Genomic DNA, 25,001 nt, shown 5'->3' on the forward strand with positions numbered 1-25,001 from the left:
TGAAAAAAACCCAACATTTTCGTAGAATACGGTGTTGTAAGTTTTGTTATTGTATGTTTTCAAGCTACAATAAAGTACTGATATTGCTTCACATTATTTTTACTTGAATTTGCTCGTGCTTTATGTTCCATAACATCACAGATAAATGCAGTTCACTGAGATGAATGAAACCCCCCATTTCTTAACTACAAGAATGCTGTTTCATTACATTACTCTTATCTTGTCAGTTCTAGATGGTATTTAACTTTAATTTTCTGATCTCGACTGTTTCTCAGCAGGTTTTCATTATTACCTACTTTGACTTATGCTCAAAACCACACTGCCCAGCTGGCCACTCCAGATTGATGTTGTAGCCTTTTCTTGGGAACATGGCTGACATCTAGCTATTCGAGAGCTATGCAGGCAGCTGGGAATAATTCCCTCTTTTTATACACATTGCTATTTTCCATCATCAGCTTACCCATTTTCATACACTAACAGGGCACATATACATGCAAAATACAAGGCAAAGAGCCAGGCTTTTTTCATATGGTTTTGTGCTTACCTGTTATTAAATACCTCACTGGTCATATATCCTTTGAATCTATTTCAGTCTGTAAAAGTACACTTAAAAGCATGAAAGCTCTATTTTATTATATGTAAACCCTCCAAATACAAAGATTTAATACAGGTTTTCACAACGTAAACAATAAAATTACAGGATGATTGTAATATTAAATTTTTAAAGATGAACATTCTCCTTAATTTTCAAATGTAATTTTTTTCTATTATCTGCAAAATAAAGCAAAGGGTACCAACACGGTTTTGAAATTCTGCCCTAAAAACCTACCTTTAAAAAATATATATTCTTAGTGTCATCTCATCACATAAAATTTCAAATAGTTTCAGCTCAAACTATATATACACATATAGTGATTGTTCCATATACAAACCTGCTGTAGCTTATGCAAGATAGGTTTAATATTTGAAACAATAATAAAAATAAAAACAAGCAACTTCAGAAGAATTTGTAAAAATTAACAAAATAACCAATTTTATTTAGTTTTCAGCTCAACGGTTTTAGAAATTAAGCAAAACTTCATACAGAATGAACATTTTTCTCCTTTGCCCGATGAAAGAGGTTATATTGCTTGGTCCAGTCAACTACATTGGGTTTGAGCATACCAAAGCAACTGCACTGAAAAAAGTCTGCAAGATTCTGGAAGCATCCAAGACTGCAAATGAGAGAAATATCCATTAATAAACCTAACAAAAGAAGATTGCAGGCATCAAAAATAGACGTTCACCATGAGACAGTACTTAAGATACAAAGCTGTCAATGAAGACAGCTCTGGGAGAAGAAACATAAGAACAGTTCTCTATTAAGCATATTCCTTTGTTGAACTTTTATAATCCGTATTACATTTAAGAGTGAGAGCAGATTAAGTTCAACTCAAATATTTAAAAGTTAGTAAGATCTCATCTGCTAACACACATGAGGAAACACGGACTCCTAGTGCAACAGGGAAACCTTGGTACTAATTTCTCTATTGAGCTAAATCCTGCAAGAGAAGTCGGAAAGGGGCCAGTTCATACCTTAACTCTCTTTCTGAACCTACAGAACAGACACTGAGATTGATGAACACATGAAAGGACAACACCCCCTGACCCCCAAAACAGCATCTACTGATTAGAGCTACGGACTGATTTTGGCACATCTTTTTCCCACCTACACAGCCATGCAGAAAGAACCCCAGTAGCTCTTATGCTGGCTGTTGATTGCCTCGGGCAAAGGTAGTTCTCAGCAAGAAAAATGAGGTCTGTTCCCTCCTCCTCGCACAACTCTTAACAGACATGACTAGCACATCCATAGACCACCATTTTTTTGGCATTTATAAAGTACTGAAGCAAATCCATACTGAAAAGATATGTGCTTAAAACACACTCTTCGTTAATACTCACTTGTATGGAGTTCTCCTGAGTGAAACGGGATGCTTCGAAGATTTTCTCTGTATCAGGAGGTTCGTTCTCTCATGCGAGGTCAATCCCAAGAACGCAATCTTACAGGAAGGAAAAGGTAAGCAAAGGTTAAAACATGAACATCACAAAATTCTGGTGATAACAAAAGATACTATTGAGAAGGGAGGGAGAGGAAGGAGGTTGGTCGTATCTAATAAATAAGTAACTACTGCCATAATTAATGACCAAAAAGTATGTTTTTAAATGTCACTTGGACTAAAGCAGAACCCAGCAAGCTGTAACATTAACGCTTCCACTGAGAAGGCAAGCTTAGTTGGGGCGACTGTGAAGACTTTTACAGATGTCTGTAGAAGCGCAAGATCTATAGCAGTTAAGCACCTACTTCCTCAGATTTTGTCTATATTCTACCACACAAATTGGTAGAAAAAGATCCCCCAAAAGACAAAATAGGTTAGCAAAAAAAATGAAGTAGATGTCAGAGACTCAACAATAAAATTTTTTCGTTTTCTTGATTTGATGTCTTCTTTCACCGAGTTTCACAATGAGATTTAGGTTTTTTGGTTTTGTTTTTTTTTTTTGCATTTTTGCTTACCTTTCTCATTTTCTTAATTTTTTTAATGAACATAAATCTTATAAGCCCTTATAAATGGCTGCAAGGTTGCTTCACTGAATGACACGCTAAATATCATAAAGCGTTTACAAATGACTATGTACACAGTATTTAACTGTAAATATCCTACCTAGATCCCTGTTTTCCCATGATGATATCTCAGTGTCTTGGACATCACAGAAATCTAGTAGTATGCATTTAAAATTGTGGATTTTTACTTTTTTTTTTTTTTTTTTTTTTTTAAACACGATGTAAAACAAATCTTGAGCTCGGTATGCATAACACATATTCAAATGACACATCTTTCCTAAAAGCTGCTAAACAAGCTGTTTCCTAGGTGTTTTAAGACAGCTCTTCTCAATCTTGCTGCATAGCCAAGCTCTCCGAGAAAAACATAAACAAGAAATTTGACAGTCCTCATCAGGATAAAATCCAGGGCGTATATTTTTCTTGTAGCAATGGGATTTCATACAGTCTAATGACGCGCTGCTGAGCTCTGCCGTAGAACTTTCAATTCAGGACTAATTGTGCTATGGAGCTTTTGCGCCATTTTTGGGGTAGTAATACCAGTTCTATTAGTCAAATAAGTTTCTTGCCTTTAAACACATCTTTTTACGGGTTTGGAATTTTTGATGAGTAGGAAACCCAGAACTCAGTTACAGGAATGATTTGCAGACTGTGATCCTACTTTTATAACATGGGAATGCTGAGTGCACAAGTACCCATGAAACTTAAAGGACTGCCCTGAAATTTAAGGAAAGCACCTAGACGTGACATTAATTAGTTAAGGAAAGCAGGCACGAAGTTTTTATGGGAGCAATTCATTTAGGGAAAAGTTTTAATATGATGACTTTTTAAGAGAGGAGCATAAACTGAAGCAAAATAATACCTGATAAAGCTGAACAGTTAGCCACAACGAAGCCCACACAGTATGAACACAGGCTACTGCGAAGATGTAGGAAACCCACGGAGAACAGTGTGTTATTTGTGTGAAGTACGTCCATGCTCCGTCTTCATGGTAACTTGCTGCACAATGCTTTGACCAATCTGACAAGATGCATAATCAGTTAATTACGTTTTTAGGCCACTTAAGAACTGAACAAAGCTTATTTGCATGGAATGAATATTACATAGCAATATGCTCTACAAATACCACGTTTAGTATATCACATTCCACTTAAAAGCACCCACATAGATATGTGACTGCTTGCTATTCTGGCTGCGCAATCTTTACGTTATGTGTTCATAATCCACAGAAGGAACATTCGAGGCACTGGCTACGTACTTTTCATATGATATTGAAATAAGTCATCATCTCTCATTGTCAAGACTTCTGAAGTTTTGCTTCATGCTTATTTGTAATTTTAGGACGAGAATTTATCACATTTATCTTAAACACCATCATCAACAAAATAAGACATGATGGTGACAATGCCAAGAAAGCAGTATTTTACCACTATTAAATAGATTTAAACTGCAATGTCCAACTTCTGTAAATTTCTTAAGAGATGCTTAAAGCCTACCACATATGTGCTTGATCTATTAAGAAAACCAACAACAAAAAACCCAAACTAAAAGCAGAGCAACTTTTATTTCCCTCTACGTCAGTAGAACAATAAAGAGGTTTTTGTCCCATGTTCCTTCACACACAGGGAATGGAGAAAATAATATGCTTTTTGCATGGGTAAGAAAGACCACCACTGAAACTCAGGAAAGCAACTCATGTTCCCACCCTGTGTCCTCCACTCCCATAGCTGGTTCACTTCACGCTACGTTCAATATTGACTCATTTCAATACAATGTGAACTAATATAAAATAAAATAAACTCCCTCTACTTTTTATTTAAAAGGTTAGTGCTATGCTAATTCATCCTCAGGAACTACATTATAGGGGCTCTCCTCTCTCCTCCAAGAAATTTAATCTTCCAAAGTAACAATTTGGTTTTATTAACGAGATAACTTTGAAAAGAAGGGAAGTGTTTATCACTACATTAAAAGCAAAAAGAAACTTTTGCAACTGTTCAATACAGATATTTCCAAATAGCAAAATGAAGAAAGCCTTTGCAATAATGTATTTACAAACTCATTTTCTATTACAGTAAAGGGCATCCAGACTAGAACCTGTAACCTGACCTTCCTCCACATGGCTTCCCTATTTTATCTCTAACAAAAACGCTTTCTGATATTGTATTTTCCCACGGACATCCCACTGGTGCTGTATCTTAGTTCTTATTCAACACAAACGTAATCAGATATCTGACCAAAGACTCAGATATGATGTATTTTCATTTAAAGACAGAATTACAAGATACCATATTTCAGCAGTGATGTTATCCTTTGTGCAGGTATAATTACACTTGCTGCAAACGAAATGCTGAAAAATAAAGACCATACACACACATTCTTGAAAGCTAAATTAAAATAAACTCATGGATACATACACAGAAGAGTTCCATAAAGCAGCCAGACACCGGTCATAGTTAGGAAAGACAGGAACAACAGGTAGTAACGATGGTTCCCGATGCCTGAATTTGAGGCAACGAAAAAAAAAGTTTGACATTTTAAAATTCAGCAGGATCTGCATTTCCCCTTAAGTTAATAGGAATAAAAAGAATCAAAACCACTTCTTATTATTAGCTCTGCTGTCCTCAAGAGAGTTTGACAAGGCTGATCTCTTTCCCAACTGCCTCCTGTAAGCCATCCCAATTTATACAATAGAATTAGTTCTGCTAAAGTCAGACAGGATTTGTCTCTTTTTCAGAGAATGCCTTCAGCTGTTTCAGCTAGATGAGGACTAATTATACAACCACAATTCACCCCATGTGCAGTACAATTGTCTCATATGACTGAAAAATCTAAGCTATTCAATATAATTGTTTGACCTTTGTGTGCTTCAGAATTGCAAACATACGCATAAAAACCCCAGACTTCTGTCAGAAAAACTGTTACATAAAGATATATAATTATTTTTCTTTAAATTATAATCAGTAGTGCTCAAAGCTTTGAAACAATGCATCAGAAGGATGTCTCACCACCTTGTAAACAGCAAACACTAAAAACATTTCCAAGTATTTAACATTACAAAAAAGCTATTGGCAAAAAGAATATGCTAAAAATATATTGCTACAGATGTAAAGCTCTAACCTTTCTATCTTGAGCACCACCAGTAACCAGACAAAAACGAAGAAAGAAGGAGTTTCTTAAAGAACACAAGAACATGAAACACACCCTACGGGGTTATCTCAGTGGTCCAGCTGCTCCACTTCGCTGTCTCTAACAGCGACAACAGGCAACGTTCGTTCAGGAGGACAGATGAGCCTGGCCACTTTCTAGAGTTCATTCTCCTCATCCACAGCTACTGCATTAAAATGTCAGAGTGTGCATACTTGTCTAGTTCTTTTAGTATCTACTTTTGGACATGTTGTCCAAAAATTTGTCTAATCGCTTTCTGAACTTTCGGATACTGCCTCTATCTGCAAACTCTTACAGCAGCAAGCTCCAAAATTTCACTACCTGCCACGTAAAGACTTTTTTTTTTACCAATTTTAAATCCAATTGTTATTTTCACTGAGCCTCCCCTAGTTCTAGTATGATGTGCTTGGCAAATAACAGTTCTGCATTCACTTTAGCCACCATCTTCATTGCTTTTTTTAAAAAAAAAAAAAAAGAAAAAAGAAAAAAAAAAAGTCTCTTAAGTTCCTCCTTCTCTCAAAAGAAAGTCCCAGACTTTTTGGTCTCTACTCTTAGGGTGACCACTCCATCCCTTTCCATCCCTTTACTAATTTTAGTTGCCTTTCTCTCTGCCATGTAACTGATTTCCCTCTGGCACCTATCAGCAAGCCCTTCAGTATCAACTGTGTATTCTTATATCAGGTGTGCTCTCTCTCTCTCTCTCTGAGGAGATAAATGTCATTTCTGCAACTTTAAAAACATGTGATATTTTCAAATTTGATAAAACAAACACTCTCACCTATGCACTGTCCAATCCACAGAGAGTGCTGATCGTATCTGGCTACACATGAATTACAAGCAAGGCAATGCATAGACCTCAAAGGCTTCCTTACCTAGTTGAGGATGAAGGAAAAGAACAGAGTCATAGCAAAAGCACCTATTTTGCTCGAAGCTTAGAGCATCATCTCATGGGCGCCATCACGTTTTGTGCAATTACGGTATAGCAGACCTCACAATACAGAACATAGATGAGAACTATATATCTTAATTTTACAAAAAAGAGATGGAAATAATAATTAAGATAGGAGTCCAAGGATCTCAAAGCATCTCTTTTGTCACCATAGAAGAAAAAAAGAAATCTAAATAATACATAACAAACAATACATGTAACACTTGCATGACAAGCAATGAGGAAAAAGTTTTTTGTAGTAGGATTGGGTAAATGCCAGATTCAAAAAGAAAACAAATACCAAAACTTCACTTACAAGACACGATGTGCAAAACGTTCTGAAGTCCAAGCAACCTGCTTCTGCAAGAGCTACAATGTTCTGAAAGACAACGTAGTTTGCACTTGCATTTGGATCACATTTTCAGGGGGCTCGATGAAGATTTTTACATTAGGCCTTTTGCAATTCATAAGCATTTTGAGTGCCAAGCACCGATAAGTACTTGCTATTTAAAAAGGTCCATGAGTAACACAAACCAGCAAAGACTAATGCAACTTCATCCATGCAGGGTTATTCAGAAAAGTATCTCTATGTTGCCAAAATTAATAAATAATGTGAATGAAATATGCTTTAAAATGAGACAATATTAAGATACAAGGTACCTCTCATATAATCAGCCAGACTTCAGAGAGATGAGGAAAGCTGCTATAGTTACTGTTCCCTTATAAATACTAGATAGACAATGTTTGCTAGTCCTGTGGCAACAAGTTAAAATTGCAGTTTATTCTCCCTGGCAATATGAAGAAATACAACCTTATGGAGAGCAAAGAGATTACAAACAAAATGCTGTCCTTAATCCACAGGTTGGGGAAACCAAAATGCTAAATTCTCTACTGATTGGTTGGCCATGATTTCTTTTTGCCATTCTAAAGTACAGCTAGGAAATAGCACGTGATTTACACGATGCTTAAGCACAAAAACCAAACCATTGTAGGCATCTCCAAAGTATCTGACAAAATTCAAGCCATTTCCAGCCTTTGTTATGTCTTAGGAGCATGGAGAATTGCAGCAAAGCACTGTGAATATCTCTTTCTAACCTTAGGCAACTGGAGTGGAAACCATACAAATTTCTATGTATTAAGTGAAGTTCTATGTGAATTTATATCAGAGATAGATATAGATAGATATATATATCAGTGGTGTGGATCTGTACAATGTTTGGCCAAAGCTCACCTTTCAATGAGAAGATGGAGGCAAGGAAATTATGGCAAGATGATGAAGATAAGGAAACAAGCAGCAGTAGGAAAAATTACCTACAATCTATGCTGTTCAATGACAGAGCTAAAAAACTCTTAAAAGAATAGAGTATTTCACTGCTTTCGAGTTTAACAAAGCTGCACGTGATGCCAAATGCATCAACCAGAAGTACATATGTGTTGCACCAGGTTAGCCTTTCCATTTGTTTTTACGAAATCACCTACCTCTTTTCTTTCTTTTTCTGAAGTCTTAATATACCCAGGATCAGTTCTCCAAGTTTTATAGAAATAATAAAGAAAACCCACCACGCTGAACATGGCAGTGATTTCAAGAATTGTATCTGTTACATGTAATATTCAGGTTAAGGAATATATTCTTACACCACATATCACCGCTATTTGTCAAAACAAATGAAATATTCTAAAATTAGTTTGTATTATTTTACAAGCAACAGACAAAAAGGAAAAGAACGACTTTCAGTTTTATAGTAGGATCTTCTCTGTCCTTCAGAGGCCATCATATCACAGAAGTTGAATATTCTGTCCAGTCTGAGTGCTGGAGGAGACTTTGACAACTGTATAAACCTGCAACACAATACAGCTCCCTGTCATCCTCCCTAGCAGAGGGCAGACTTTTGCCTTTGAACATTTAACAGATACAAAATGAACGCAGTTTCTTTTTTCCCTCTGAAGTTTTTCTATTTTATTTAAACAACACTAATCAGACGTGTAGTTATTAAGCTTCCAGGAGCTGTGAGATTTGTTTGACTGCTGCACACCCCCCTGAGGCACCGAACAGGCTCTTACTCAGACTGTTGTCCAAGTCTTGCCCTCTCTCGTTTGTTTCAGCTAAAACAACTGAATAAATTCAGACAGAAAAATGCAACTGGAAGTCATCCCGGAACTATCTTTGTCACTCAAAAAAACCAAGCACGCACCGTTGAACGCTTCTGAAGGTAACGGGACAGCTACTGGGAACCCCTCTTCCCTCACAAATATACTAGAAAATCCATGATGATGAAATAACAAATTTCTGGTCTAACTGGACATTTTTCTTCTTGCATACCATTTGCTTTTACCCAGTGGCTGACTGTTTTAATCACAGTATATGGAGGGAATTAATCTCTCATGAACTCGAGAGAAGCAGACTTAAATTCAGTACTTTTTATATATGGTTATTTGCTGCAACTTCTCTAGCAGACAAATTATTATACATGAGGGAGGATATACGGTCATTAGGAACATAATTTTTACACTATGGACTAAAAACATCTGTACGTCAGGCGAAAGGGGGAGAAAATCATGTCAAGATTAACTATAAAACTCTCTATACCACAACAGACGACTGTGGAGCGGGCCAAGTTTCTTACTAATTAAAATCAAGCATCGAACTTAAGAGCTCAGGCTGCTAAAGAACGGCCCGTGATGCCACCGAGGACCAGCCAGAGAGCCCAAGCCTGGATTCTCTCTCAGCCACTATATAAACTGCACAGTCTGAATAACTCTTAAAAATCAAGTCCCACAACCTCAAGGTTGTTTTGTCTTATGAACTAACAATACTGCAAACAGCTCTAATTAAAATCAAGATGATAAATTATGAAATATTGGCACTGTATGTTACCAGACTCATAGCTGTGTTTGTTACAATGCAATTGCAGGGCGCACTTCCAGAAGTCAAAATGATGGTGCATTTCTTGTGCATATTGCTGGTCTATTTGCATTTCTATTGGGTTTTTTTGGAGCTGAACAAAGTCCTTAATTAGAATGGCTGGATTTTCATTCAGTCTAGAGGAACAGTTTGACAGACATAAATACAGGTAACTAAAACACCGAACATTTTTATAACACTCACATCTGTGACAAGTTCCAGAAGGAAAACACATTCATGAGAAAAAGGGTTGGAGAGTGAAATGGAAAACCACCCACTTGCCCATCTCACCAAGCTATGGTTAGACCTTCAAGAATATTGCTATGCTCGATATCTTCAGCAAAGTGTCTGACTCAAACCCCTATAATTTGAATTATTTTTTTCTTTTAATTTAGATGACACCAAGAAAACCTTAAAACACTGAATAACATGATTTTCATTTAGACAAGCATATGCGTGTATCCCCAGCAGGAATATACTTGATCAGTTCATCGAAGTTAATCCCGATAATTCTATTAAGGACATCTTAATTGGGAACAGTACAAAAGAAAATGCCACTTAAAGGATGAAGCAATTAAAAATTAATTAAAATTGTGTAGCAATATAGTATAGCTGGTTTAGTACAAAATTATTTACAGTTCTAAGTATCTCCCTAAAGGCCTTTTCACAAAACTTAATCAATAAATATAAACAGATGCCCCCTGTGTAACAAAAGAGCAGGGCACTGAAAAGTAAGCGTAAACTACTAAAACGTTTTTTTACTCATCAGTGCAAAGCCTCTTCAAAGAAAGTAAATGAAAGGTAAAAATTAATCCACTGTACACTAAGGATGCAGCATAACCTGTGAATAAAGATAGATTGGAGACTGGAAGACCTATTTTGGAGGGACAAGAAGAAATTTGTTCCTTGGGTTTTTTTTTGGGGGGGGAGGGTGTTGTTTTTAAAAGCAGAAGCACGAATACCACTAACTGTCAAATCCTTGTCATTTTAGAAAGAAGAGATGCTTTGAAAATTATTATTAATGCATGTGTATCCAGTTATACCACCTGCCAAAACAGATTACTGTATGAGAGTCTCAATGAGGAAAATTAGAGAGACACACAGAGATGCTAACAGAGACAATTAGGTTTATAACAAAGGTGTCTTCATTTTGATATTCCAGTGACATAAGAAGTAGTTCAGAATTGTACAAAAATATCTGCTAAAGAAGGTAGAGATTTTTAGCCCATATATAACTTGAATTTAAACTCAAAGTTATTTCACGCCTGCCCAATGGAAGTAAACCAATCTTACCAGACATTAACAGTCACGTGGAATTATCTGGGACTGCTCGTTACTATTTGCAGGACCAGGCTTAGATTAATTAGGAAAGTTCTATTGCATTTCTTGAGTATAAAGGATATCAGGCAGGAACCAGAAAAACCAGGTTGCGGACATCCAAAAAACTGAACTTAGCAGAAATGCTGTGGGAAGATATCTTAGATTCTTGAGCCCCACAAATTGCCTGAAAGAATATGAAAAGAAAAGATTATTTTTTAAAAAATATATTTAAAATGTAATTCCATAGAGTATAAATCACCGGGTTTGTTATTTTAAAAACTTCACACACACAGTATACTTCAAGTCTCTCAAAGCAATTAAGAATTGTCACTCAAAAGCATTCTTTAGCCAGATGCGTAGGGGGTTAACAATGCAAAAATAAAAAAAGAATGCTCTGTTCCAGCCTAATACTATATATCAGAAGTGCTGTAGCACTGGCTGAAAAGTGTGATCTCTGTCTATTTGCACACTGATAGCATTGCCATTTCAATGAACACCGACTGTTGCAGGAACTGTTGAAGAAAGCACGAATCCTGCGAAACAGTTTAGGATAACACTGGGAGGTCTGGGGAGCAGAAGGGGAGGGAATGGTTTATTAAAACTCATTCTGTGTCACAACTACAGAAGGAAAAGTTGAGATAAAGCACATTTCTGAGCATTGTGAATGGTTATCTCAGTGTTTACCAGATGCAGACTTTCAATAACACTCTCTTTATCATTAAAATTAGCTAACAGACTGCTTAAACACTTTAGGGGTTTTGCGTTTTTTTTCCCAAAATCTTTCAGTGATGAGAAACTATTATTTCACACACCTACGGACATTCAATTTCTATGGTCATTCTAAAAAGTACATACATTTAAATCCTTCACACACTCTGCAACCATTTCTCAGGAGGTATTTTTTATGCTAAGTGAAACTAAACTCTGAAAAGAACACTGCATTAGATACCTTATACGGTGTCTATAACAATTAAATACATATACAGAGAGAAAAAGCCACAAACCTCACAAACAGAGCCATCCCAAATAGCAGGAAGAGAAGCAGACCTCCTTTCAAAAGCCAAGAGTCAGAACTTAAGTTCATTACGTATCCTATGGCCCACATGAACGTCAAGGAAGATGCCAACAGCAGGAAGAGCTATTAAAATGATTATTGTTGAAATATGACAAAGTATTCAAGCCGGACTTACTTCAAAAGTATTAAAGACTGAAGGCAGATAAGACAAGGGACACATCAATACATGGGGTGGGGGGAGAGGGGAAACGACACAAAAAACCCCACCCAAACCACTGCCACGTGCTTTTAAAGAATTTTATTTTTATGCATTTCAGAAACCTTAGAAGATCTTCTTGTCAGAAAAGAGTTCAGTTGCGTATTATTCTAAACATGGAATGCTGTAGCTTTATTGCCATTAATTATTACTTGGGAAATTACCTCATATTTCTCTACTATTTTCAGTAACCTGTTGTTTCTTCTGCTTCTCATTCTTTCTTCCTCTTTTACCATATAAACCATGAAGCGATTCAGACTTTGATAAGCAAGGTCAAGTGGTGTCTCTCCCTTTAACAACAGAAACATTTAGTTATTTATGCAATTAATACATAAATGCTTTCCTTTTTAAGAGAAGCAAGAAATAAATGTAGCTAAAACAGGAATAACCGGGCAATTACTTCCCAGCCCTCCCACCCCCCCCCCTTTTTTTTTTTTTTTTTAAGGCAAGGGTAAGCTAAATTCAGAGTTTTAACATGTTTAATCCACTGCTCTGTAGTTCTAAAAACTGATACTTGCAACCAGATTGCATCCATTTGAGTTACCTGTTGGACTGTCTTCAATAACCTGAAATGCTAAACTGTCTGCTAGAACATTACATGCTTACTGAAAGGGAAGGTTTCTTGTTTGTGTTAGCTTTTATAAACCAAATAGCAATATCCAAAGTCACACATATGGATAAAAAAAAAAAAAAAAAAAAGGCATCAGATGGAAAAGCTGCACAGCTTAATACACAAACCCTGAATCCACACTGTACTAACATATCTCTATAATCATAGGAATTGATACTTTCAACATTTATACTTCTTACTATCAGGTTTTACAAATATTAGGACAAAGACTTCCATATGTGACTAGCTCTTTTGAACATACAAACAGGCGTTATCAAACACTGGTTTTCACAGGATGACACACACATCTTTTTAAAGTCTTTAAGAGTCTCACTGGACACCAAGACACTGTTATTTTTAGAAATCTGGCCAAAGTCCTTAGTCCTCATGGCAACATTCTGAAGTCAAAAACAGACAACTTAAAAAAAAAAAAAAAAAAAAAAAAAAAGTGTGTGTGGGAGAACCTGCAAAGGACACAATTACGTTCAGAGTGACCAAAAGGCTTGGCTGTTCATTAAATGAACGTTGCAAAGAATCTCTGCATTCATAGTTTGAGCCACGCCACAAGAAAGATGCTAATTCCTTTTGGGAAAGACAAAGAAAACCTGCTCTTAGTCAACCCCCATTGCAACGGATATCCAAAGTGGAGAGGACTCAGCTTTTTCTTGACATTCATTTTACACATTCATGCCACATGGAATGAAATACCATGAAAGAAATTGTACCTTGACATTTTTGATGTCCAGGCTAGCACCAGCTTCCAGCAACAGATCCACTGCACTAGTATTTCCTGATGTTATTGCCCAGTGCAGTGCAGTATTCTTTTGAACATTGTCTACAGCATTGAGAGAGGGGTTAAACTTTAAGAGAAACCTCGTGGGTTCTGGTCTAGACGAAAATAAAGTATAAAAGTTAACAAACAGAAGATGATCTACACTGGAGATGAAACTTTTGAACATCTTATAAAAACCACTGTTCCCATCTGTGAAATAACAGCAGATACACAATGCCTTGTCTCAGAACAAGCTCATTAATGGTAGATCCAAGTTCACAATTCAGGACCTGCCCTGAGGGTTTTTCTCCAGACTATGTTATCTTACCATTTTTAACAAATAGGAGGTATACACACAGATTATATCTTTCTACAACACTGTGTATAAGCTTATATCTCCACATTTTATTTAGTTTAAATGCATTTTACTGCGTTTACCTCCATTTATTTTCACTTCTGGGAAAGCACAATAACACTGCAGAGAGTTTAGCCACAAACCTAAACTTCTGTTAGAAATTCTTTTGACTTTCTTTGCTATATCCAATTAGCTACTTCATAACTCCTGATCTCCAAAATACTGCATATTTTAGTACAAGTAAAAGGGGAAGGAATGTCAGTTTAACAAAAAATTTCATTAAAAAAAAAAAAAAATTCACCTCACTGCTTCTTGGGTACAATAAAATAGATTGTTCTGAAGTTGTTCACTACTTACCCAATCGCTTTTTGTGCTGCTAACATTAAAGGTGTTTGTCCATTGAAGTCTGTTGTGTCTATGTTCTAAGTATAAGAAAAAGAGAACAAGCAAGTGATTTCCAGTGATTTCAGAGAACAGAGGTAGATGGTCAGATTTGGAGCTATGCAACTGGCTTAGCTTCACTGCAGTAGCAGAAAGAAACCAAATTATACCAGCCAAGAAGCCAACACTCATTTAAACACACTTTTTCCTCCCCTCTGTGAGTCTTGCATGTCATCCCTTTCAGAATATGCTGAGTCTCCACTACAGATATTTTTAAGGGAACCACGTTAACCGTATTTCTTGTCCTCTTTTGCACAAAAATACTATAAATAAAATGTACCTTGTAAAGCAATGTTAACCATCTTCCTTGTGTAAACAGAGGTACATAACAGAATGTCCAAGTACGTAAAACTGGTTTATTAAAACAACAAAAAAGGATTGATTGATCATGTATCTCAAGACATAATTATTTAAACATCTATTTGCATTATCTAATTTTCTTCCTCCTTCTTAACAACGAAGGTTTCCTTCTTCCCTGCCTCCACCCATCATTACATTAGAGCAGACTTACTTAAAAGAAATGTTTAAGCACTTGAATTTTTTAGTAGAAGCTAAAAACTTTCTTAAGTTTGTGATATATACCATCTACATCTACATTTCAGAAGTCAGTTACTCCACTAAAGAGAGGTCTACGAGAAAGAAAATACGCTTACCAAATCTTTAAATCCTAATACTCAGAGTTTCAAAGAAACAGTCTAGATCATATAAGAACTCTCCTCTCATTTTTATTAGCAAATTGTTACACTTGTCATTAATTCTGTTTACTTCAGATGTAAGCTAAGCAGACATCAACTAGGTGGACACAATATAAAATTACAGAAAATACAGAAATTTCTAACAAAAAATTCAGACCTAGTCTGATCATCTATTCTGCACGCTTCAATTGATAGGTGATTGCACAGATTATTAGTTACAAAATTGTAATAAACCAGTAAATACTTCATGATGTATATACTTAATATACTGCTTTTTGTTCTCAGGTTTAAAAGGCAGTTGTTATTTATACAGCACCACAAATCTGCACAGCCTTAACAACTCTCCTTAAACACACCGAATTGTATGTGAATGTGTATGTGCAGGGATGACAAGAACAGGGGAGAGTATTAAAAAAAAAACCAAACCAAATAAACACACACACACATATATATATTAAAAAAAAATCTAAGTTTCTCTGAACTTATGGCACAGGGAAATGGTTGTCAAATACCTGCTTTTTGTCTAGAAAATAAAACCGTTAATTCTGAAATGTATCGTCCACACAGGCAGCTGCTCCTAAGTAGAAAAGAATACTTGGGACATCAACAACGTACCTGGCCTTTTGATATGAGGTAGGCTACAATGGGTATGTGTTGAAACAGCACTGCTAAATGAATGCTACTGAATCCTTCCCCATCGATAAGACTGGGATCCGCTCCACACTTCAGCAATAACATGACCATAGGTAGGTGTCCTTGTCTGTAACGATATATGAAATGAAACTATAGAGATAACAAAGAAGATGGAAATTTTAATGAAAACATTGCCTTAATAATTCTCATAGATACTCCACAAAAAAAATTTCCTTTCCTGAATAAAAACACAAGAATCTGAAATTACGTTTTTTTTAAATTAAAAGTTTGTATCAGAAAATTATATTAAATATATACCTTAATAAGTCAGCCTAAGGCAAACTGTTAATTTAGAATACAATGGTTACCATAAACCAGGACAATTCTACAGTAATTGCTCCTGTGAGCAGTCTTTCTTAGAAGCATCTAACTTTGTTTGGCAGAAGACTAAGATAGCCCAGAAGAAAGCACTGATCTTCCAATGCGACAATTTGCACACCGAGAAATTATCCCAGAATAATTATTTGTTTTTTCCAGACAAGCAGTGCTTTGTTCTTTTGGTCGTTTTACTCAAGTCCTGTCCTAGAACCCAAAGTTGCATGATTTTAGACTGTATCAGGTTGAACAGGTGTAATTTAGAGATGTAGAAAAAGCTGATCCAAAGAGGTATTAAATATATGCAAGCACCAATAGCTACTGTTGCCCAGGACGAGACGCTGCATGGTTGTCGTGGCAGCTACGAGGAGCCCAAGCGAAAAGGCTAATGCCACTGGGAGAAGAAGGTCAAGGGCTTCTCTACGTGCCTCTGAGCAACAAGATGTCTTACACTAGTCCTACTGCTACGTGCTTGTGCTTTCAAGTCCAGGACTGGCAGCGTTGAGTCTTAACGAGAGCACACCAAGGGAATCTAGTGCAGAAGCTAAAACAACTGAAAGCATACTAGCTAGACAGGCTGAAGTCCAAGGGAACCGTGACCGCAACTTTTTCAGGCTTAAACTGTGCCCTAATAAGCATCAAAAGCTAACTTCAGTGACCCAACACAGCCAGGTCTTCGCCCAGTAAGGCAGGACTTAGGAGGCGAAGCCTGAACACTACTGTTTCATCCCTAGGTAAAGTTCAAAATGTGAGCCCAAGTGACTAAAACACAGATGGACACATAACACAATGCTGTGGCCTGCAAAGTTGCCAGGAATCAGAAACCAGATTTCAGTATTACTATGGACGTGCAGTGAAATGCCTTATACCTTAAAAAAATAAACACACCACAGAATTTGATCTAAGACGACCACTGCTGTGTTACACAAAATATAACTGTTAATACTACCACGTATACAATTAGTAGTTGCAAGCAGCATACCTAATGGCCCAGTGAAGGGGTGTTGAATTCAAATCTCCACCTAGCTGATCCACTATTGCGCCTTTGGAAATATAGTATCTGCATAACAGCAACACAATATGATTAAGAATAGACATAATAAAATACTAAAACATTGTACTAAGGATAAGATAGCTCTAGTAATAAATAGCTCATAATAAAAAAACATTCACTAGAGAGGCAAAGGGACGAGAGCATTTTTGCAGCAAATGATGCCGTTTTGAGAAAACGTTTAAGGAAAAATATAATAACTAGCAAGGCACCTATAAAATCAGCTTTAATCTTTGTTAAACAAAACAAACCAAGCCCAGGAAAATCTAATGATTGCATGTACTACATGATTTCACATATAAAGAAACGGTGGTAACTTTACATTTCAGTGACATTTTCACAAAGGTAATTGGGTTAAAATTTGAATTTTATGCTTTTCCTCTCAAGCAGCACGTTCCCTTTGCTTTGAAGTATAATAGCAACAAAATTATTATAAATAACAGTGGCAGAATACTTGTGTTACTTTCACAAGGACTCTAGAGCTTACTTAACCAGCTCCTGTCTGTTGTTTATCGCCGCCCAGTGAAGAAGAGTCACATTTTCTTTGTCTGGTTGTCGAACATCATATCCTGCTTCTACCAGTTCTTTGCATCGCTCTACTATTCCATACCTTAAATGAGAAAAAAACCACATCGATTTACTTATCATTCATTTGTTAAGTATCCTCCAGTTTAGGGCCAGCCACATACTGAAGAAAAAGTAAATGTCAGCAAGCATCATCCAGCAGGTCCCACTTGAACAGATTCCACATTGCATTCAATGGAAGTCTTGCAAAAAGAACTGGGTTGAGCCTTGATGAGAAGAATATTCTGCCTAACAAAACAAACCTGGTTTAGATATCACTGTTTATGATAAAAATATTTACAATACTACCTTTATGTGATTTTTCTTCTTTCGTTATGGGGAGAAAACGGAACTGGAAAAATCTTCCTTTGTAAAAATATCCAGCCTGGCTCACATTTGAGGACACTCCCATCTATTTCTACATTTTGCACACACAGAACATGTACTTACTGTGTAGCCTTGACGATATCACAGGTACTAGGGTCTTCAACGATCGGATATGGTCCCGGTAGCACTGGCAGACCTTTATCCCCATGGGCGCTATGACAGTTGTGCATATGAGGTCGATGAGGCCCATGGCAATGGTTTTTACACTGTTGGTTAAAAAAACATGTATCAACAAACATTATTTATATACACCACACCTCCCTCTTTACCAGACACACATGCTATACGCATCAAGTTGCATTATCATAGAATCATAGAATCGTTAAGGTTGGAAAAGACAACTTTAAGATTTAGTCCAACCGTTAACCCAGCACTGCCAAGTCCACCACTAAACCATGTGCTCGAGCACGACGTCTACCCGGCTTTTAAATACCTCCAGGGATGGGGACTCAGCCCCTTCCCTGGGCAGCCTGTGCCAGTGCCTGACTGCCCTTTCGGTGAAGAAGTTTTTCCTAATATCCAACCTAAACTTCCCCTGGCGCGGCTTGAGGCCGTTTCCTCTCATCCTATCGCTTGTTACTTGGGAGGAGAGACTGACCCCCACAAATTAATACAAATAAGGAAGCTAAAGTACAGTTAAAAACACCCGCCAAGAGACTAATCCTTTTATTCGGCGCACGGAGATGGGAGGACAGAAGGGATGTGGTTAAGGTCCACCAGGCCAAATGACGAAGGCGTCGAACGCCGTGCGGAGCTGGCTCCCGGCACAACGCCCCCACCCGCGGCAGCGCTGCTGGGCGAGAAGTGACACCCCACGCCCTTGCGAGCGTTTTGAAACGCGAGGCCGCTGGGGAGGCCCAGGGGCACCCCCGCACGCCTGGGAACCGGACGGGAGGCACGGGGAAGGGAACGGGCCAGGCGGGAGGCAGCCCTCCTTTCGCCGTCAAACGCGGGAGCCGGAGCCAGCCGCCGCGGCGGGGGCTCCCCAGGCTCCCGCCGAGGCGCCCCGAGGGGAGCGGGCCGGCAGCCAGGCCGCTCCCCGGCTCGGACCGCCTCCCCAGCCGCCGCCAGCCTGCCCCGGCAGCCCCAGGCCGCCGCACGGGGCCCCGCGGCCTCCCCCGCCGGCCCTAACCCTCAGCCAGCGCCGTGCCGGGCGCCTCCCCGAGGGCAGGGCCGCCCCCTCAGCGGCCCCTCAACGCCCTCCCTTCCCGGCGGCCGCCCCCGGGCCTCCCCTCACCGCCGGGCCGCTGCCGCCGCCGGCCATCCCGCCTGCCCGACGCTCGCCGCCCGCCGCCGCTTCCTGCTCCCGCTTCCTGGTTACCGGCTCCGGGGAGCGGCAGCGCCGCCGGAGGCGGGGCCGGGGCCGGGCCCGGGCAGGCAGGGCCCGGGCAGGCCGGGCCCGGGCGGCCGCTGCGCAGCCCCGCGGGGAGCGGCCGGCGGGCCCGGGGCGCAGCGGCGGCGGGGGCCGGCAGCTGTGCCGCGCAGGAGAGGCAGGGAGAGCCGCCCCCCGCCTCCCCCGCCGCCGCGGAGCCCCTGCAGCCTGCAGAAGCGCACCAGCAGCGGCCGGTGTCCTTCAGTCCGGTCTCGAACTGCCGCTGCCCCTGCTCGTAGCGTGGGAGAGCTCGTTCACTCGCTTCGCGTTTCACGCAGGACCCCCCAGAGTCCAGGGCAAGGACCGACTCCTCTTCTGCTGGCGTGACCTTTGCGGGGCTCTGCCTCGGCTGGCAGCAAACGGAGTCAGCTGAACGCGGTCTTGAGCCCTTGAGCCTCGCCTACAAAGCGTTCACCGGGGTTATCCTCTGTCCCACCCGCACGCCTCGTACAGCAGAAGCCGAGGGGACACCCGGAGCCAGCCCGGAGTTCAAAGGCTGATAAGTTGATAGTAAAATATAAGGAGTTTCCAGTCCTCGTAAAGCTTGTAAACATTTTGGCACGTGGTAATGTTACAAGCAAACATTACGGTGTGAAAGGCTACCGACGAATACTCCTGACGCTGGGCACATGGGAAAAAAGCAGCGATGCCCATGCACTGGTTTCGGCAGGGTGGGAGAGCAGGAGCGAGCGGGCTGTGTCGCACAGCGGGGCAGAATAAGAGTTATCAAGGCAGTCATAAATCCGTCCTCTAACGCTCAAGGGGTTGATGTCGCAACCTCAATAGCATTCATTTGGCATGTCTTTGTATGTCGTTTCCTGCAAGTATTTTTAAGGGGGTGAAAAGTGTTTTCTCTTTCGCGTGGTCATAGCAAGACTCTCATCATTAGAGCAATATCTACCATTTCAGTCAAAAAAAAAAAACCACAAACCAGTATGCAGCAAATGGCCAAAATAAGCTGTTATCAGCGATCTTGAGAGAACTGAAAATGCTTGTTGGTTAACACTGTTGGGCTGGCGTCAGCTGGCAGATGCCGTTGTGCCTTCCTCTCTCTTCTCCCTCCTCCATCCATGGAAAAGCTCCTGCTCCATGCGGCGTCAGCCGATGGAGATCTGAATAGGTTTGAGGGGCTGCGCGCAGGGATTTCCGATCTGGTAAGACAAAGCCTGGGCTGGCACATCGCGTCTATCTTCAGCTTCGTGTTGCTGCCTTGAAGAAGGGACGGTTCTTCAACAAGTTCGTTAAGAAGTTCCTAGCCCGTTAGCAAGTTGGCCAGCTACCAAAGTTTCTCTAAGGCATGCAAGTCTCCATGAGAAGATGGAAAATTTCAGCAAAAAACTTCAAATGCCTTTTTTTTTTTTTTTTTTGGTTGGTTGGTTGCAAGAAATAAAAATAAACTCTTTGCCATCCTACGGCCCTTAGGCTTGTCAGATGTCACGCTGAAAACTGTAACAGTAGCAGGGATTCACAAAAGCCACCAGAGTACTGTGAAGCGAAGAGTGCTGGTACCTTGCAGGTAGAGTGGCTATCAAAAGGCTTTACAGTCATGAAAGCTGCTTTTTATGACTGCTGATAGCACCTTGTAGTTTATGTAAACTTCAGCTGAGATTTTCAATCATTTTAAATATGTTAGTAAGCTGTTTATGAAGTAGGTAAACATTGCTCAGAGCACTCCTCTTTCTTATGTACTTGGTTTTTATTTGCTTTTCCTGGTATTTTTACTATCTGATCTTCCTGTCTCTCAGGCTTCGTCCTTCTACCCTCCTTTTTTTTTTTCAGTTCCAATTCCCGTCTCATCTTCATTTATTGTCTGGAAGGAAACAGACAGCTATGTTGGGATCCACAATAACTCCTGAAAAGAAGGCTCAGAAAACCATGTTCCAGGAATCCTGATGTTCATGAGCACGCTAAATCCATATGGTAAGCTATTCCCCGTCAAGCTCTTTTTATCAAGCATTGCAAGGTTATTTCTTGGCCTGTGCTGTGCTCGCTCTTGTGGGTCACTCACCCCTGCCTGCACTGCCCCAAGTCTCCTTCTGCAGCCCCGCAAAGGTGCGGGCCGAGCACCTCCTGTTCGTGCTGTGCATTTAGGGCTGGAATATCCCGAATTGCGTAGCTTAGGCCCCCAAGTTGACTGAAGAAACAAAAATAAGCATTTTTTTCCACTGTCAGAGAAAAGTTGGCTAGGTGCTTTTTAAGTCTTTCTGTTTATAAATTCTTGTTAATTTTAGGGTGTTACAAAAAAAAAAAAAAAAAGATTTAAAAAATTATCGGCCATTGAACATGTTCAAATCACCAAAGAAATAACTGTTATTTGTTGTTGTTTAAATCAGCTGAAACTGTATGTACAAAAATGTTACGAATTTTTCAGTTAAAGCTAGTACCTTACGGAAGCAGTTGCAAATACTGTGGGCATCTGCCGTCCTCCATGGTTACCCAAAAGTGTGTGAATAATAGAAACCTGATGCAAACAAATATAAATTATTTCCTTCACAAGAATATTTGGAATGACTCCAGAAAAAAAAGAATTCTGAACATGGCTGCTGGAGGCTGCTCACAGTACATTAGGAAAAATTGTTTTATTCCAAATAAACTACCACTTGCTTTCCCAGCATTATTGTGGAAGAACAAATGTGGTTACTGATAGTCCCCAAGTTTGGCCAGCAATCAACACGCCGCAGAATGAATGCAAAATCAAATTCCAGTTGACAGGTTAATACAGATTTTCCTTCCATATGCAGAACTGCTACATAGATAGATATTAAAGCAGCTCCAGTTGATAAAATATTGAGAGCTTTAATTTGGTTCAATATCACAAAGTGTTTTATATGATTTGAATACAGAAATCATGTTGGGGAAGCTTAGGAAGAAACACTCTTGTGTTAACGCTAAGATACCACACAAAGATTTGTAGGCATTTTGCTGTTTGGGTATGTAATGGATCCCAAAAAAATGCAGAAATGCAAAAATAAAACTGAAGAAGAAAAAGAGTTAGCATTTTCAGTTTGAGAGTTTGGCATCTGAGAAGTTAGGATTTGTTAAAATAGAAGTTAGTTTGATAGAGATTTTCTGCATTACCTGAGACTACTCACAAACCTTAAATCACTTGCTCCTATGATAGTGTACGACAGTATGACAGTTGGTAGCAGTTAATTACAGTAGTATGCAGGCAATTTTCAACTTGGTCTCTTTTAATCTTTGTTACCTGTGGATCTCACCTCTAGCATCTTTTTTTATATTAAAAAAAAAACCCAACCTTTCCAGAAGTAAGAAAAATTAAGGCTTTCCTCCTACTGCCTCTACAGCTGGCTTTACAGAAGAAGCCATATTTGATATTGCTGAAATCTAGAGCAAAGCTCCTAGCAGAAGGCAACATCTGGTCCTCAAAGAACAGATGGGCAAATTCCCATTTTGAACTACATTCATACTATCTTTATTGTGTTTGTGGGGTTTGGGACATATAGTGGTTACTGATTTTTTTTTTTTTTTTTTTTTTTAATAATCAGCCACTATTATCTCACAATATATAGTGACAAACTAAGCTTAGACAAAGGCTTTGCTGAACTATTTGTGGACAATAAATTGAGGCAGAACTGAACAGTTTTATAAGTTTTTTCTGCACTTTGCTCTGCTATTAATGCTGCCCTGTTAACACTTCTCATTTATTTATACTTTTTGAGTAAATTTGCTCGAAGTACTTAAGTGTTTGCAAGAACAACTTTTACTTCACAATCCTTAAGAGACTTAAAGGCTTGGATTAAGTGCATTGTCTTCAAAAGTCCTAAAACAATCATTCTCTCTCCCAAACAGCCTTTTCCAAGTGACTATGCCTGTGATTAGTGTCATTTTGATTAGATAACGGGCAAGAGATACTTGGGTGCTTAGCAGCTTTCAAATAGCATTTTGGATTCACTTCACTGGATAAATGACAGAGAAGCAAGTATAAAATAATGCCATTAAATCAGATCAAATTACATGAAAATTGCAATTTAAATAGTAGAATGCTTTTTTATTATGGCAAAACATCATATTATGCATTTCACGTTTTCCCTTATTGCTTTTGATGCTGTTTTACGAAACACTATAAGTAATAAGATTTTCCACATAAGTGTATCTTTTCTGAAGAAAAAATTAGAGGGCACAGCTAGCTCTCAGTTTACTTCTAGAAGCGATTTCGTTATTGTATCTCTCCTAAAAAAGGAAAAAAAAAAAAAATCTTTCTCCAATTCTGCTGTACAAGGCGGTTTTTATGGAGCCACAGGAATAACACCACAGTCCTGCCAAAAGAAGGATGATTGTAATTTTACCTCCATTTACAGCCATAAAATAAAGCCATCAACTGTGGGTGTGAAATTTGAATAAAATGGATTGTACGTATCCTCAGAACGACTCAAATTCCTTTTCTGTGTTATTTGTGCATAGCCACTCACAGCCAGAGGTGGTACAGAGGCACTGAGGTGTGAGGCAACAACTGATGTACTCCAGTTTGCAAGGTCTCGGAAGAGAAAGAAGTCCATGAACGTGGGCCAAGGGGTCTGCATTGCCACTCATCAAACTGAACTACCAGCTGCGTGGGAACGTACAGATTGCCTGTGCCTATGATTCAGAGCCAGATTTATTTTCAGGGAAGATTTCTAAACTTAGACAAAAACCAGAATGCCATACCCCCAAGGAAAGTACAGTTTGGAGATGCTTATGCATGAAGTTGAAATACTGTTATTTTATTCTCAGCATGTTTAGTATGTAACTCTCTCTTCATCTAATGTAAACAAGCGCACCAAACAAAAATACTAATTTTGATTAAGCTATTGTCTATAAGGCAGTTAAACAGGGCACACTCAGTCGCTCTCAACAAGTGAGGAAAAGGCACACAAATAGTAAAAGCACTAAAGAAAACTAGATGGGTTGTCTCTGGCTCTTGTGTTCCACTCTCACAGTGTTTCATAAACAAAGCTAAGCACATATCATAGTGCTGTGTGAGTTTTAACTAATAAAACCACAATTTAGGAGAACTGATATTTTTATGGTTAGGAAAGTCCTGATCTGATGAGTGGTTTCAGCTAGAAAGCAAGAGAACTCAGTGGGACAAAGCAATTTCTTTCCTATGCTCCCCTCAGATAACAAGTAGAGGCAGTGTTGCCTAAAGAGACTCAGATCATCCCAGAACCATGAGGCTGATGTCCACATGATGCCAAATGGCACAACTGGAACAGATGCTGGAATACGCTTCTTTCTTCCTCTTCGTTTTTAGATTCTCAAGATTGTAGTTGCTTTAGAAACATGATCCTTTCGGTACTTGATTTTTTAAATTTTTTTTTTATTTTCAAACACAAAACTGCTGGCATGAGGACAGAACAGTTATCTGAGAATGAAGAAGTTTTACTTCAGAGCAGCCTCACTTCCTTGTAGCTGACTGTACTGGATCTTAAAAATATAAGAGAAACGTTTAGAATGTTGTGCGTAGTCTGCATTTCCTATAGCTGTGGCTTATGTTGGAATGGTAGGACTGTATCACATCACCACAGGGAACCACTTCATTTACCTCACTGGCTACAAGAAGCATA

General features: G+C 39.1%; 1 protein-coding gene and 1 long non-coding RNA gene across 2 annotated transcripts; one reads left to right on the forward strand and one right to left on the reverse strand.

Annotated features, from left to right (window-relative positions):
* Nucleotides 1–820: 820 nt before the first annotated feature.
* ZDHHC13 (zDHHC palmitoyltransferase 13) lies at nucleotides 821–19,375 on the reverse strand. The gene is made up of 17 exons (XM_082317683.1): nucleotides 19,303–19,375; nucleotides 18,129–18,271; nucleotides 17,602–17,724; nucleotides 17,046–17,123; nucleotides 15,671–15,815; nucleotides 14,277–14,341; nucleotides 13,518–13,680; nucleotides 12,347–12,472; nucleotides 11,916–12,049; nucleotides 10,993–11,095; nucleotides 8,169–8,291; nucleotides 7,006–7,068; nucleotides 6,540–6,633; nucleotides 5,011–5,094; nucleotides 3,459–3,616; nucleotides 1,942–2,039; nucleotides 821–1,214 (listed from the first exon to the last, which is right to left on the reverse strand). Exons 1-17 carry the CDS (start codon nucleotides 19,327–19,329, stop codon nucleotides 1,079–1,081), a joined length of 1,863 nt encoding a protein of 620 aa, XP_082173809.1. The 5' UTR covers nucleotides 19,330–19,375; the 3' UTR covers nucleotides 821–1,078.
* A 1,451-nt stretch (nucleotides 19,376–20,826) lies between these two features.
* On the forward strand, nucleotides 20,827–23,925 carry LOC309592824. Its single transcript, XR_014228693.1, has 3 exons — nucleotides 20,827–20,953; nucleotides 21,217–21,357; nucleotides 23,860–23,925. It is a non-coding gene; the product is annotated as an uncharacterized lncRNA (long non-coding RNA).
* The last annotated feature ends 1,076 nt before the right edge of the window (nucleotides 23,926–25,001 follow it).

Source organism: Platalea leucorodia (genome assembly GCF_965183815.1).
Source record: "Platalea leucorodia genome assembly, chromosome: 7".
NCBI classification, from domain to species: domain Eukaryota; kingdom Metazoa; phylum Chordata; class Aves; order Pelecaniformes; family Threskiornithidae; genus Platalea; species Platalea leucorodia.